The following is a 14507-nucleotide window of genomic DNA, read 5'->3' as shown; positions in this document are numbered from 1 at the left end:
TCCTCTATATGCTGCCTTACAACTCAATATTACAGACCTCTCATTTTCAGAAGAAGACGCACAACAATCACAGGTGTGCACATACGTCAGTGTGGTACCTGTTTCTCCCACTTATTTATTCACTTACACATTTGTTTACTTACATATCAAAAACAAAGTTAAAGCATGCACTAAAAAAAGTCTGTTAAAAGATTGTCCTTTTAGGAATGTCATTTCGTCCCATGTGCGTGTCACCTGCGTACATTCTTCTTTTAAAATAACCTCGAACGAACTTTGACCTTTAAAAAAATTAAAATAAAAAATACACCATTAAGACGATCAATGAAAATTGATTTTTTCAATCCGGGGCTAGATTGTGATAGATGACACATAAAACAGGGTTGTCATTACAAACCATTTCAACAAGGAGTATAAAGTGACTTACAGTTCTCCGTACTGTTGTGTCGTTTTTAAAGATTAGTTCAAAAACTGCTTAAAATGTTTCTCTATTAAGATGGAACTCACATTGCAGAGGGATTGGCTGCCGTGATTACAACAATTGTTGCTCAATGTGAAACTCTTCAGCAGCAATGTGTAACAAAAAACAAAAAGTAGTGTCATGGCGTATACACAAAACAATACAAGAATGACACTCCGAAAAATAGAAACATTTGAGCGTATCAGCCAGTCGGGTCAGACGTTTTCTCCGCTTCGTCGCCACTACTGGAGGAAGATGGCAGCACGTCCTCGCCCATCCTCTTTAGCTTGGCCTTGTAGTAGGTCTTCTTCATCCTGAAGGCTTTCTCCTTCTGCCGGGCTGCTCTCCTCTTCTCCCTCACCAGCTCCTGCTCCCACGCCAGCACCTTCATCCTATTCTCCCACTCCAGGATCTTCATCTGCTGCTGCTGCTCCAGAGCGTCCGATCTCTGCTGGTGCTCCAGTCTGGACAGGTCTACGGAGTCGTGCTGAGCTGGGCGGCGCCCGGCGTCTTCCGTCTTGCCGCCTGATGGTTGGAGATGCTGGCTGCTGAGCCTGGAGGTGCCTGAGAGGTCAAAGTTCAAAAGCTTCACTGTGGTTTGTACTAAAAAGCACGATCTGAGGTTTGCAAGGCAACTTTAGATTCACTTTTCTTACTTTCAAGGCTGTTTAACACCAGGAGCTGCAGTTTAGAGAATAAGGCTGAAATTTAAAAAAACAAAACACAATTTAATCCCAGTCAGATCTACCTGCGCCTTAATGCCAGAGCAAAGCTGATAAACCTATCGTCTTACAGTTTTAACCTGGACTATATTTTGAAAATCCTCAGATTTATTTAGGATAATAGTTTTTCCTTCTTGTGAGCCACTGTGCGATCTGATGCAGGCACAGCTGTGCTAACTGTTAGACTCAAAAAGCCCGAGTTGGCTCACCAAAGGTATACCTTGTCACAGGTAAACAAAGCAAACTAAATAAATACAGCAGGTTATAGTTTGTGTTAGATATAATATGTGTCACAGGGATTAGATGTGAAATGCTATGAATTACTTAGAAAAGTTTATTAATAAAGTGGGTTAATGAAAACAAACTTGAACATGCTTTTGCAGTACAGCCACAGGTGTAAGCTGATGATTTATATATCCATGTGTGAGGTTGTCATACAGTGTCTGGGTCAATTCATAACTGTATCATCGATGGAAAATCTATTTAGAACTCTGCAAAGAAAAATTCTAATTTACTGACCTGAATGCTTCTTCTGCTAAATGCTCTTTTTCAATGCTAAAAAGTACTGTACTACATGTGATACCATCAGGAAAGACTGTCAGCATGAAACACACACAAACAGTAAAAACATCCCTGGATAGAAAAACGTAACCTGAAGAAAGATTTCTGAAGACTAGCTCGCCTATGAGAGTTCAGGCTGTGTTTGGTCACACCAAACAATGACTTTCAAGCTCGTCAGAACTGTATATACTTTACTTTTTGCCTCATATATTACATTTAAGTAATATATGACGAGTGGCTCAAGATTTTTGCACAGTACTGCAGGTTGTCAAAACATTCAATTTCAGCCACAAAAGGGGAGCCTCGGAGATAAATTAGAGGAAAAGCAGAGGAATGAACTAAACAGCTATTTAGTCTCATATTTATGATGCACAGTGAGCGTGTAACACCATGGTACACGGGCACTCCAAACAGCATACCCCCTGCTATTAATTGGGCTATCAATCTTCTTAATGACAGTAATTTATTTAGGTTGGTCACATGGGCTGCTTCTTCCCATTCACAATCTTCTAATAAGCATTCAACACTAAAGCCATCTCTGCAGCAAAACAGCTATAACTTATTGAAGTCTGTGTATAATTACGCCCTTTCCTCCTCACCCTTAGTAATGTTAACTGAGCCAATTATCTCCTTCAGCTCAAGGTTATTGTTTCTTAATTAAGAGTGGAGTATTAATCAAGTTAATAGTAGAATATCCCACTATTTGCCCACAGAAAGTTCCCTGCGCAAGGGTTTCCAAGCAACACATGCTCAAGCAGCTTGCAGGGTGTTATTTGTTGGTACCTGGTGCTGTAAAGTAGGCAGCAGGGAATGCCACATCCTGTAGCTCTGCATTGTGGGAGGTGGAGTTTGTAGAGGGGCTGTGGTGCAGATCTGACCAGTCGTTGCCTGTTATTCTGTCCAAGGCGTCACGCTGGAGGCAGATGGCCACTTGCTCCTTGCTGTCCTCTGCCTAAGAAGGAGGCGAGCCATTTGGTGTTTCTGGGATTAATGTCTGAACCTAAGGTGTCATGAGCAGCTCCAGGTTTACCTCTTAAATAAAATGAAACCAAAACTTTAAAAGTAATTACCTGATTCACGCTGCCATTCACCTGTCCTGTCACCATCAAACAGCCTGATAATAAGAAAGAAAAAAAAAGGATAAGGAGACAACCAGGGAGGGACTGCAAGTATATGTCTATCAGAAAAATGAACAAAGAGCGCCTCCCTCTGGTGGACACAAGCACAACATCACCATAAAGCACCTTAATCATGATGGCCATCAAAAAAAGCAGAAATGATATCGGAGCTTCTGCAAAGCAAACCTAGAAAGTAAAAAAGTCCACAAAGTAAGTGCTGTCAGTAACCTGGTGGCAGGTTTACTAAATGGAATGAAGTGAAAAGCGTAAAACGTTTAACAAACTCTCAGGACTTCATTATACTATAAGACACTTTAAGTAACTGCTGGGTTAACTGAACATTTCTTGGTGTAGATGAGCAGTATCGTGCAAAAGGGGGACAGTCATAAAATGAGCACAGTCCTTTTAATCGCTCTGTAAACAGAGTGAAACAATATTATTACAATACTTCACTTGTGACTTGATATTTTTGTGATTTTTAACATTTTACTCATTATTCTGAGTATTGCAATAACATATATTGTGATTTATCACCGTTTTTCAACTGCAAATAATGTTGCAGTTACATGCAATGTACTTCGTATAAAGCAGTAATTAACTGTGACAAATCACTGAAAACCATATATGTGCTGCAGTCTACACAGAGAGGAATTCACATCTTATTAATATATCAGTGCTCAACAACCTTCCTGTTCTTTAGGACCAGAGTACAAGCAGCTGAGACAGAGAGCTGTACTCTGGGAATACTACGAATGAGAGGGCTGATTTCATATATCACCATCCAGAGACAACGTTAGCAGAGCAAACTTACACGAAATAAACTCTGACCCAAAAACCATCAAACACACTTTTCTTGACAAAGTTATCTCCTAATACAAAGCAAGCTCATGGCTCAGTCACATGAGTAAAAATAGAACAACAACCTTCTTACATCCACACACACAAAAAAAATTACTTTTCACAGGTCAAAGAATACCATCACAAAGAATATTACCATATGGCCAGAGGGTGCCTCTCAGCAGCTGCAGGACTGTTTTGACAGGACTAACTGGGATATCTTTGAACATCAGGACTTGGAAATGTTCACAGACGGTGTCCTCTGCTATATAAAACACTGCATAGACACTGTTACAGCAGTCAAACGGATCCGGGCTTATCCCAACCAAAAGCCCTGGATGACCCGGGAGGTCAGGCAGCTGCTGAAGGAGAGGAACATTGCGTTCAGGTCTGGCAACAGGGATTACTACACCACAGCCCGATCCAACCTGAAGAGAGGCATCAGAGAGGCAAAGGGGGACTATAGGAGGAGGATCGAGGACCATTTGAAGAGTAATACCAGCCGGCAGGTGTGGCAAGGCATCCAGCACCTAACCAACTATAAGATCAATCTCGGAGCTGCGGACGGTGACCTGGAGCTGGCAGAGGAGCTGAATATCTTCTTTGCCCGCTTTGAGACCAGGGTACCGGAGGTATTGGAGCCACAGCAGCAACACGCCACCCATAGCAGCACCACCCTCACCCTGGAAGAGCACGAGGTGAGGCGCATGCTGCAGGCTGTTAACCCGAGGAAGGCGGCGGGTCCTGATGGTGTGCCAGGTCGAATATTGAGGGATTGTGCAGGACAGCTGGCTGGGATCTTCACCAGGATTTTCAACAAATCCCTCGCACAGGCGACTGTCCCACTCTGCCTGAAGTCCTCCACCATAGTCCCCTTGCCTAAGAAGCCCCACATCACCGGCCTGAATGACTACAGACCGGTGGCACTCACCCCAGTGGTAATGAAATGCTTTGAGAAGCTGGTCCGCAGACACATCACAGCAGCCCTGCCCCGCAGCCTGGATCCACACCAGTTTGCCTACAGAGCAAACCGATCCACGGAAGACGCTGTAGCCACAGCACTCCATGCTGCATTAACTCACCTGGAAGAGCATGGTAGCTATGTGCGGATGCTCTTCGTGGATTACTGCTCAGCTTTTAACACCATCCTTCCACACAAACTGGTGGCCAAGCTACAAGACCTGGGGCTTCCATACAGCACCTGCATGTGGATCAATAGCTTCCTCTCGGGCCGTAGACAGAGAGTCAGAGTTGGCCATCACACATCCTCAGCCCTGAGTCTCAGCACTGGCTCACCCCAGGGCTGTGTGCTCAGTCCACTGCTCTACTCTCTCTACACACACGACTGCACTCCTCGCCACAACAGCAACATCTTTGTGAAATTTGCAGATGACACCACAGTGGTGGGGCTCATTTCCAAGGGAGACGAGTCTACGTACAGAGACGAGGTGGAGCAGCTGACGTCATGGTGTAAGGCCAATAACCTCCTCCTCAACACTTCAAAAACCAAAGAACTCATAATAGACTTCAGAAGGAAAAAGGCAGAGATCCAACCACTATTCATAAATGGGGACTGTGTAGAAAGGGTGGCAAGCTTCCGCTTCCTGGGAGTCAATATAGAGGAGAACCTTTCCTGGAGTGTGAACACCTCCGAGCTGCTGAAAAAGGCCCAACAGAGACTGTACTTCCTGAGAATTCTCAGGAGGAATAACATCACACAGAGACTGCTGGTGTCCTTCTACAGAGCCACCATTGAGAGTGTTCTAACTTACTGCATATGCATCTGGTACACTAGCTGCACAGGGGCTCAGAGGAAAGCACTCCAAGGGATCATTAACACCGCCCAAAAGATCACTGGCTGCCCTCTCCCCACACTGGAAGTTCTACACAACGCCCACTGTTTTAAAAAGGCCCAAAACATCATAAAAGACACCTCACATCCTGGCCACTCCCTGTTCGAACTGTTGCCCTCAGGCAGACGGTACAGGGCAATCAGAGCAAGGACTAATAGACTCAAACACAGCTGTTATCCAACTGCAATAACACATCTGAATACTACAAAAAAATGTCCATCACGCCACTCTTGTGTTAATCTATGCACGGTCTGAAGCATGTGTGTGGGAATGTATGTGAATGTTTTACTGTTATATCTTATTAGTATTTTAAGTATTCTATCTATTTTATTTATTGAATTTTATTGTTTTATTTATATTTTGATATTGCTAGGGATGATGCAATGATCGGGGACCATTCTTAATTTCGTTGTTCTCATGACAATGACAATAAAGTTTCTGATTCTGATTCTGATTCAAATAACAGGAGGCATCCTTTCCGCAATAAGTCGCAGTCTGACTTAGACCAACTGCAATCATTCTCAGACTGACTGTCAAATCTGAAGGTTTGCAAAATAACTTGTCTAATTTATGAAGGCGGACAGATCACCAACATGTGACCATCAGTCTGAACGAGTCTGTGTCAGTGAGCATGACTTGAGGGGACTTGAATCAACAGGCTGCTAGCTGGTTGTACTTTAGTTACATTCCTATAGAACATGAAGGCTAATATCATATTAGAAAATGTGAAAAATCCCAATAATATTATATCGTGGTGTGTCTGATGATTCCCACTTCTCACTATTAAACACACTTTTCATGCCTGTGCTCCCAGGTTATTTAATTACATCAAAGACATAACAACAACAATAATTATTATTTTTCATTTAATAAAAAAAATTATATAATGCTAAAGAGCTTTAAAAGAAAGAGAAAAACCCGGAAAAACAAACAAACCTTTAAGTTACCCGGATTTGTTTTACAGGGTCAGTAAACGAATGAATGAGATATTGGGTGTTCCAACTTTCTGTTAAACAAACAAACATCATTACAGTCTTAATGAATTACCCTAATTAAATCCATTGCTTAACCCCTTGAACTACGCAGTAGACCAAACTAATGCATTCATTGTATGTTAAAAATGTATTTAATGAGCCATAATTTAATAATAATGGAAACATAGTTGCTATCCCAGGAGGAAGTCTTATTACTTCAGCGGACTCTGAATGCTGGCTGCTGCTCCTTGCTGTTGTTTTTAGGCTATAATGACACGGGATATAGAAACCTTAAATCAAAGACATAACAGACACCATATAAATCAACTCTGAAATTGCATAAACTGTACAGCTGTGCTCGGTAATGTCCTGATGACCACTCGTCCTGGGACAGATGTTTTTACACTCCTGTCTAGACTGGTGTAGCCACACGCGCACACACACCAACGATAACACCACATCACGATTAAACCATCTTAACAAACAGCGATGAAGCAGTTATCACACCAAGATCTCGTGAATTCTCTTATCAGATTTCTGTCATTCCTTTCAAGATGTTCTCCAGTCTGAAAAACTGGAAGTGACCCACCTTCCAGCAGCTTGCGGACCGCTGCTTTGTGGCCAGCTCCCCCTGCGTGGCTGGTAAGGGCAGCCTCGCCCATCGTCTGAAGTTTGATTGATTTGCAACAGGCCCTGCATCGGGCAAAATGAATGTCCTGGACGTCCTTAACCAGCCAGTCCTTGTAAACATCCTTTGCGAGCCAGGAATCTTGGAATTTACATTTGCCAGGCATAGCTAGCTCTAAAAGTTAGCTGGACCGCTACCTCCCAGCCTGGAGCAACCTCTTACCTTATGTACTGCCTCGTGATGCGTTCACGTGTTCTGCGAGGATTTGAAGACACATTTACGCTGTTGCGCATGTATCTTTTGGCATTAGGTTACAAAATATCGTGAAAACGTTATAATTTAAACGCTGAGATAATTAACATGACTTTCCAGTTATGTACCCCAAATCCCACCGAAGTAGGCAACGCAGTAGAATCAGAGTGCCTGAATTTCATCACTACAGGTGCAGCTGTGGAATTAAAATGATAATAACGGCTTTTTGTATAAAGAAGTGGGTGTAAAAGCGCTTTGAAACTTCTTAGTAGGTATCCTGGTATTTTAAAATCAATGCCTGCGACTGAGGCTACTGACTGAGTTTTATCGAACATCCTTAAACGCAGCATAACATAGAAGGCTGTCCCTCACGTGCACAGAGTTCACCAATAAAAATACGATTAAACTCCTACTAGCCAATCAGCGTTGAGAAAGCCGGTAGTCCAGCTTGATTGGTTGAAACCCGGCAAGAACGACTGTACAGAAACACATGGGTACCAGACTAATAATGATCTTATAACGTTTCTGAACAGTTTCCTGCATTGGGAGCGTGTAGGCACGTCGAGATATTATTGTTTACCTGTTAAAGTTTTCTGCCGTTCGATATCTTATTCCTTTCCAAATAAGACAAGAAGAACTCCTCCTGTTAGCTTGTTTTGCTAATCATAAGGGTAATCTTCACTCAGCATTAGACTTTAGTAAATACAACAGCAGACTGCACTACCCGGAGTCTCAGCATGCTTTACAAGTACGATTTGTAAGTTAAAACTGCATATCTTCCCTTCATAATGGTCTTAATTTTTCGGCTGCTCTCTTTAGGGGTCGCCAAAGCGGGTCATCTGTCTGTATTGCACCGTATCCCCGTCATGTGCCTTTGTTGACCGCAGTTAATCTTTAAGTGATGGAGACGGTGGCCCTGGTTGCTCCAGTTACAGCTTTGGAGTTCCTTCAGGATGCGTTTCTAATTAAAGGTTAGTGTTCAACATATAAGATAAGCAAGTAGTTATTCTTGTGATGCTCTGCTGTGTTTTTCCACAGTGCTCCTATATTAACTGCATTTTTGTTACAAGTTATTTATTGTTAAACTTTAACTTATTCAGAACTTCTTCATTTTGTATCTGTGCCACATTCTCTTTGTAACTCTGGTTGCTGTAATGGTTAGCTTGAACTTTAGAGTTCCAAATTTTGTACATTATTGCACAATACAAACACACACAACTTTTCTTTCATGGCAGGTGAGGGTCCGGTCTTGTCGGTGTACAGACTCAAGCCTCGCCCTAAAGCCTGTGCCTCATTGAGCATTCTCCATCATTACCGGATTCATGGAATAAGACCTAGAAGGTGGGAAGCTGAGCCACCACGGAGTGCCGGTTAGTATAAGCTGTTAGTATGAGCTGTTTCTTGTTTTGTTTGATTGTTTTTACTATATGTTAATATGTCGAGAAAATTATTTACAGAGCAATACGAAAGTGAAAGAAAGGCAAGTCTGGAACCAAGAATGGGTTCTCAGCTATGATAAAAGTTAAAGTATAAGCAGTTAAAGGTATGCTTGCAGGTGTTAGATTAAATTGAGGATATACAGTATACATATTATCTTTATTAGACAATTATTTATTGCGTATTAAAAGTCTTTATTCACGTAAAGCCTCCAGCTATTTTTGCTCTAATTTTTTTAAATTTTAATATACATAAATTTTTTTGCTCTTATTCACCAGCACTGAGCACTACAGAGCCAAATGTCTGCGACCTTGCAGTATTTGGAGGCAAAGCTGTGAGGCTTGTAAGGTTCCGTGTGGAGGATGGGGAGCATCTTCGCCTGGAGGTCCTGGGTCCCCTCATGGAGCTACAGGACTGGGCTCTGGATGTCCGCTGGCTCTCTGGAGGCAAACAGCCACTGCTGTGTGTGGCTCTTGCTCATAATAGTGCTCTTCTCTTGGATGTCACAAAAGGAAATGCCGTGGTGCAGCGTTCCTGTCTGGAGGGGTGTTTGCTGTACTCTGCTCTCCTTCTGGTTCATGAATCCTGGGTGGATACTGTCATAGTTGGAGGGACTGTGTTCAATCAGCTGGTTCTCTGGAAACCAGGAGACAAAAGTGGCAATCCTGAAAACAAAGCTCCAATTGAAAGGCGTCTACTGGGCCACACTGGGGTCATCTTCAGTATCTCTTACCTCCAGGAGAAAGGATATTTAGCTTCAGCCTCTGATGACCGCAGTGTACGGGTGTGGGGTGTTGGCACTTTAGGTGGGCCTGAAGGTAAATGTGGGGACTTGAACCCAGTTTGTTTAAGGATCCTATATGGACATCAGGCCAGGGTGTTCTCAGTCCGTCTCTCATTAGGGAATATCTTCAGCGCTGGGGAAGATGGCACCTGTTTAGTCTGGGACTGGGCTGGAAGCGGGAAGGTGGTTCGCACGTTGAAGGGACACCGAGCAGGGGGTGTTCGTGCACTGGCAGTCAGTGAGGGAAAGGATGCGAGCTGGGTGGCTACAGGAGGGGCGGATGGAGGGGTAAGGTTGTGGAGAGTGGAGGGCAATGAGAAGAAGGAGTGTCTAGAGGAGGAGACAGTGACAGAGAAACTGACCGACCTGAAATTTCCTGGTCAAGGCCTGCCTAAAGTTGTTTGCTTAGCAGGAGAAGAGGATGGTAGTACAAGCTGGAGTCAGTGTAAGCCTGTAGTTTGCACTGACAAAGGAATAGTTTACCAATATAGTGTTGGGAAGTGGGAAGTAGTGTGGAATGGGACTCCAGAGTTTCAGTCCTACTGTGTGATGGAAACGATAACTATCACTGTGAAGGAGTCGACAACCAAAGTTGATTTGTGTGCTGTGGGAAACCTCAGTGGGTGCTTACAGATCTTTCCCATGTCTCATCCTCAGTCTGGAATTCTGCTTACATGTGGATCAGGGAAGATCCATAGTCTTATTTGGCAGAAGGAAAAAGAGCGTGCGTATTTGTTAGCTTCAGGTGCTGAAGGGCGTGTCTATCGCTGGTGTGTAGAGACAAAATTCAATGAAACCTGTTCTTTAGCTCTCAGCATCACTGCTCTACCTTCTTTCCTCCTCCCCTCTTGCGCTAAGCGCTGGCTTACAGCTGCAGTGCGCCTCCAGCGCAGGTCAAGGGAGGTGCTTTGGGTGTGTGGAGACAGGAGAGGATCCCTGCTTCTGTTTCAGGAAAGAGAAAACTCAAAGCAAAGAAAAGGAGATGGTGAGGAAACAAATGAAGAATTACTGACAGATGGTAAACAAGGTGACGATGAGGAAGGTGGGCCTGAGGGAGAGGGGAAAGGCAAGATGGAGAATGAAGGAAGCAAAGAGGTGCATGACCTTTTGCTGCATCCTCTGAGCTGTCTGTTTGGGGTGCACGGGAAACAAGGTGTAACCTCAGTGTATGAGTACCAAGGCTTGTTCTATAGCACTGGCAGGGACGGCTGTGTTAGAGTTTTCAGTGTGCGTCCATCGTCACCAAAGAATCTTGAGGAAAGTAGAGAAGATAACGCTGCGGAAACAAGTGAAATGAATGAAGAAAGGCTTCAGCTGGAGGTTCTCAGGGTCCAGCGTGCCTGCAAAGGAATGGAGTGGCTGGAGAGGATTTTAATTCTCGAACCTGAAAAAGAAGTTGAGGAGGAAGAGGTCACCGAGGAATGTGAAGAGCTGTATAACAAAGAACACCAATTGACCGAACAGGTGGAGGTTAAAGGGGAGGAGGCAGAAGAAGAGCGCTTCAGAGAAGTAGAGAAGGAAGGCAGAGAAGCCAGATTTGTAATTGTCGGCTTTCATGCAGTCCATTTTGTTGTTTGGGATCCAGTGAGGCAGGAGAGACTGTTAGCAGTGCCTTGTGGTGGGGGGCACCGCTCTTGGAGTCTGTGGCCATCCCACAAAGGAATTTGGCTCGGATATGGAGCTTTGGTGTTTATCAAGCAGGGGGCAGTCCTGGCTTCACAGCCCCCCGGAGAAGCAATGGGTTGGGATGGAAAGACAGGAAGGGCTGGAGGAACAGGACTGAAAGATGGAGTCCATGGAAGAGGAATTGGGTGTGTATGCAGGCTGGGGAGGATAACAGACTTTGGGAACAGGAATCAGGCAAACCACTGGGAGTTAGTAGTGACAGGTGGAGAGGACACTAGCCTGAGTGTCCTGGCGGTACATCCCTTTTCTGGCAATATTAAAGTTCTTTCAGTTATTACCGACCACATCTCGAGCATCCGCACGGTGACTGCGATTGTTCGCCCAGAAGGGGGGAGTGAAAGCCAGTCAAAGCCTCTCTCTGCTCTGCTCGTGTCAGCCGGTGGGCGGGCTCAAATCCAAGTTTACCGGCTGTTAATTGTTTGGGACGGGCAGAGACTGGCTCCTTCCTGTCAGGTGATCCAGGTAGCCAGTCACCGTTTGGACAAAGAGTGGGAGAGGAGGCGCAACAGACACAAGATGGTGAAAATGGACCTGGAAACGAGGCAAGTTTTTTAAAGCTAGTGTTTAGATAGCCTCTGACCTCCTGTTATTTGTTCTCTGCATATATTTTCTCTTCCTCACAAAAAATCTGTGTTCAAAGACAATCTGCTGTTTTTGTTGTTTTTTTTTTTAGCTGAATATAACTTCAGTGTTTTTGTTTTTTGCATTTTAAAAAATGCACCTCTGATTACAGCTCTCGTCTGTGTGTTTTCAGGTACATGTCTGCGACAGTGGTGGATGAAGAAGTAAACCGTGTCCTCGTGGCTCTGTCCTGCAGTGACGGGGCTGTCAGGTTGGTATTCATCACAGCAAGGGTTCACACAGCTGGAATTTTCATTGAAGCTGCAGAAAAGAGAAAATCAGAGTGTCTTCGCATTGAGTTGATGCTCTCAAAAAGTATTATATTCAGTACTGGGGTGATGGTACTGGTGATTATAATAACCATAATGATGAATGTAACAGAATCAAAGGCTTTACATTTCATTTATGTGTGTCCGATTGTGTATTGTGGCAATAATCAACTGCAATCATCAGTTTTGTATTTTCAAGTATTTTTGCTCAATTTTGCCAACACGTGTACCATGCAGTCACAGATGTTAACATATGTGTAAGGAAATATGCATTGATCCTGCAAGATCTTATGTGGTCAGAACATCAGTATAATAACCAGCATTATGAATTTTTACCTAGTTATAGTCCAAAATCTCTTCCTCCTTGACACTTGTTTATTTGGGCTGAACAATGGGAGTTTTTGGAGTTTAACATATTATTCTGTAAACATCTTACTCGCATGTTTATTTTGTATTCTCATATAGCCTGGTATTGAATTTAGTCAAGTTATACTGTGGTAAGTTTTAGCATAGATTTTTAATCTTATTTTTCATGTATATTCAGATAATTAAAAGAAAATATGGTCATTAAAAGTCGGGTGGAAAATTAAAGGAACTGTTTTGGTAATCATGTACATGAACCCTGTGTGCTGCTATAGTGTCTAATGTTCTCCCTTAATACTCTTCTCACTGTTTCCTCACATCCATTACTGTTTTTTCCAGACTGTTCTCTGTCAATGAAGCGAAAGGTCAAATCGATTTGCTGTGGGAAACATTCTACCATCAACGCTGTGTACTCAGTGTCGCCACCTGCAGCCTGGAGGATGACAAAGGCAACAGGTTATGACTGTGATTGCTCATCTTTTTTTCCTGGGTTGTTATGTCATGCTTTACAGAACCAGACCACTGCTTTTGCTGTTTAATCTTTTTAGACTTAAAGTGAAATATATTTTTTTAAAAGCAGCTGGCGTATTAATACTACAGATGTACAGTATTTAGGAAAGCATGGAGAAAGTAGTTCTTTTTTTAACACTTAGTTTTATATCTATAACTGTGTCTCTCTTGCAGGTATAAGCTGCTGTTCAGCGCTGCGACTGATGGGAAAATCGCAGTGTGGAATTTGACCGACTCTTTGTCCTCATCAACGGATAATTCGAGCTGTGCTGCAACATCACCAGTCCCCTGCCTCGATGTTCCCGCCCACCAGAGTGGGATTAACTCATTGGCTGTTTGGGCAGAAAAAATGGGACAACAACAGGGTAGTTGCCTGGTAACTGTTGCTAGCGGAGGAGATGATGGACAGCTGACTGTGTCCACAATCGGGGTGCAGCACTCAGAAGGTGGGAAAATCGGGAGCCAAGTAGGGTTTTCTCAGATTTCTGAGTCTCAGCCTCTCCTACAAAAGCAGCTCCAGTGTCCAGACAGGCTTCAGATTCATCTCCACTCCCAGTGCCACATATCACTGGCCCATGCTGCCCCTCTAACAGCGCTGAAGGTCCTGAGACCAGACCTCTTGGTCTCCACTTCCTCAGATCAGAGGGTTTGCCTTTGGAAGGTCTGCAGTAACAGTATCAGCCACTATGGGGCAATGTGCTCCCACGTTGCTGATGCTGCAGGGCTCGCAGTCTGGGAAAGTGAGGAAGGAAATCAGAAAGTGAAGATAGGATTTGAGTCTGAGCAGGAGAATGCTGGGAGGCTCAAGAGGGATAAAGAAACAGCTGATGAGAAAAGCAGTAAAGAACCTGTTGAGGTAGAGAGCGAGACAGGTGACCCAGTTAGTAAGACTACTGGTGAGAAAGAAGAGACGGGCACAAGTCCAAGAAATCAACCAGAGAATGACTGCGTAGGTAAGCCTGTGAGTGCAGTAAAGCCTGAGACAGGTTTGAGGGAGCGATGGGAGCGATGGGCGCTCGTCTGCGGTCAGGGCTTCCAGCTACTACGAGTCAAGAATCCGGAGATGGATGCAGAGAAAAATGGAGAAAAGGGAAAGCTGGACGAGCGAATTAAAGTGACTCTCCAAGAAAAATGATTCTGAATAAAAAGATTAAAGATACTTTTGTAAAAACTTCACAAAGGGACATATTTTTTTTAATTATTTCTCAATTACCTGTCTTAATTGCAGCTGTATACTTTGATGTAAATGTATGTCTCTGGTAATTGTTTAAAGTATTTATTCTCTAGTTTTTGTTTCTTTATTTTTTTGTTGCATGAAAATGATAAAAACATTTATTCCCAGTCAGCTACGTAGAAAAGGATGCTGGTGTTATTTGTCTCTCAGAAACAGTTCATAACTTCCCTTCCAATCATTCATGTCAACTAAAAGGTAAAC

General features: G+C 43.5%; 2 protein-coding genes across 3 annotated transcripts; one reads left to right on the top strand and one right to left on the bottom strand.

Moving 5' to 3' along the window:
- Positions 1–613: 613 nt before the first annotated feature.
- On the bottom strand, positions 614–7330 carry fsbp (fibrinogen silencer binding protein). The gene is made up of 4 exons (XM_085344263.1): positions 7112–7330; positions 2811–2854; positions 2524–2692; positions 614–1021 (listed from the first exon to the last, which is right to left on the bottom strand). Exons 1-4 carry the CDS (start codon positions 7314–7316, stop codon positions 660–662), a joined length of 780 nt encoding a protein of 259 aa, XP_085200389.1. The 5' UTR covers positions 7317–7330; the 3' UTR covers positions 614–659.
- An 897-nt stretch (positions 7331–8227) lies between these two features.
- wdr6 (WD repeat domain 6) lies at positions 8228–14248 on the top strand. 2 transcript variants are annotated; one of them, XM_085344255.1, is made up of 9 exons: positions 8228–8373; positions 8638–8772; positions 9118–10650; positions 10690–10854; positions 10927–11018; positions 11109–11851; positions 12064–12141; positions 12902–13018; positions 13247–14248. In XM_085344255.1, the coding sequence occupies exons 1-9, from the start codon at positions 8304–8306 to the stop codon at positions 14205–14207; spliced, it is 3894 nt and encodes a 1297-aa protein (XP_085200381.1). In that variant the 5' UTR covers positions 8228–8303; the 3' UTR covers positions 14208–14248. The 2 variants fall into 2 exon arrangements, with proteins under 2 accessions (XP_085200381.1, XP_085200382.1); XM_085344256.1 differs by having other exon boundaries at positions 9118–11851.
- Positions 14249–14507: the final 259 nt, after the last annotated feature.

The sequence above is a fragment of the Diplotaxodon limnothrissa genome, linkage group LG20, assembly GCF_057381915.1.
Source record: "Diplotaxodon limnothrissa isolate DT_005_m linkage group LG20, D_limnothrissa_male_GT1.1, whole genome shotgun sequence".
Lineage (NCBI taxonomy): Eukaryota > Metazoa > Chordata > Actinopteri > Cichliformes > Cichlidae > Diplotaxodon > Diplotaxodon limnothrissa.
Note: the sequence above shows the minus strand (reverse complement) of the source record. Positions and strands in the feature narration are given on the sequence as shown.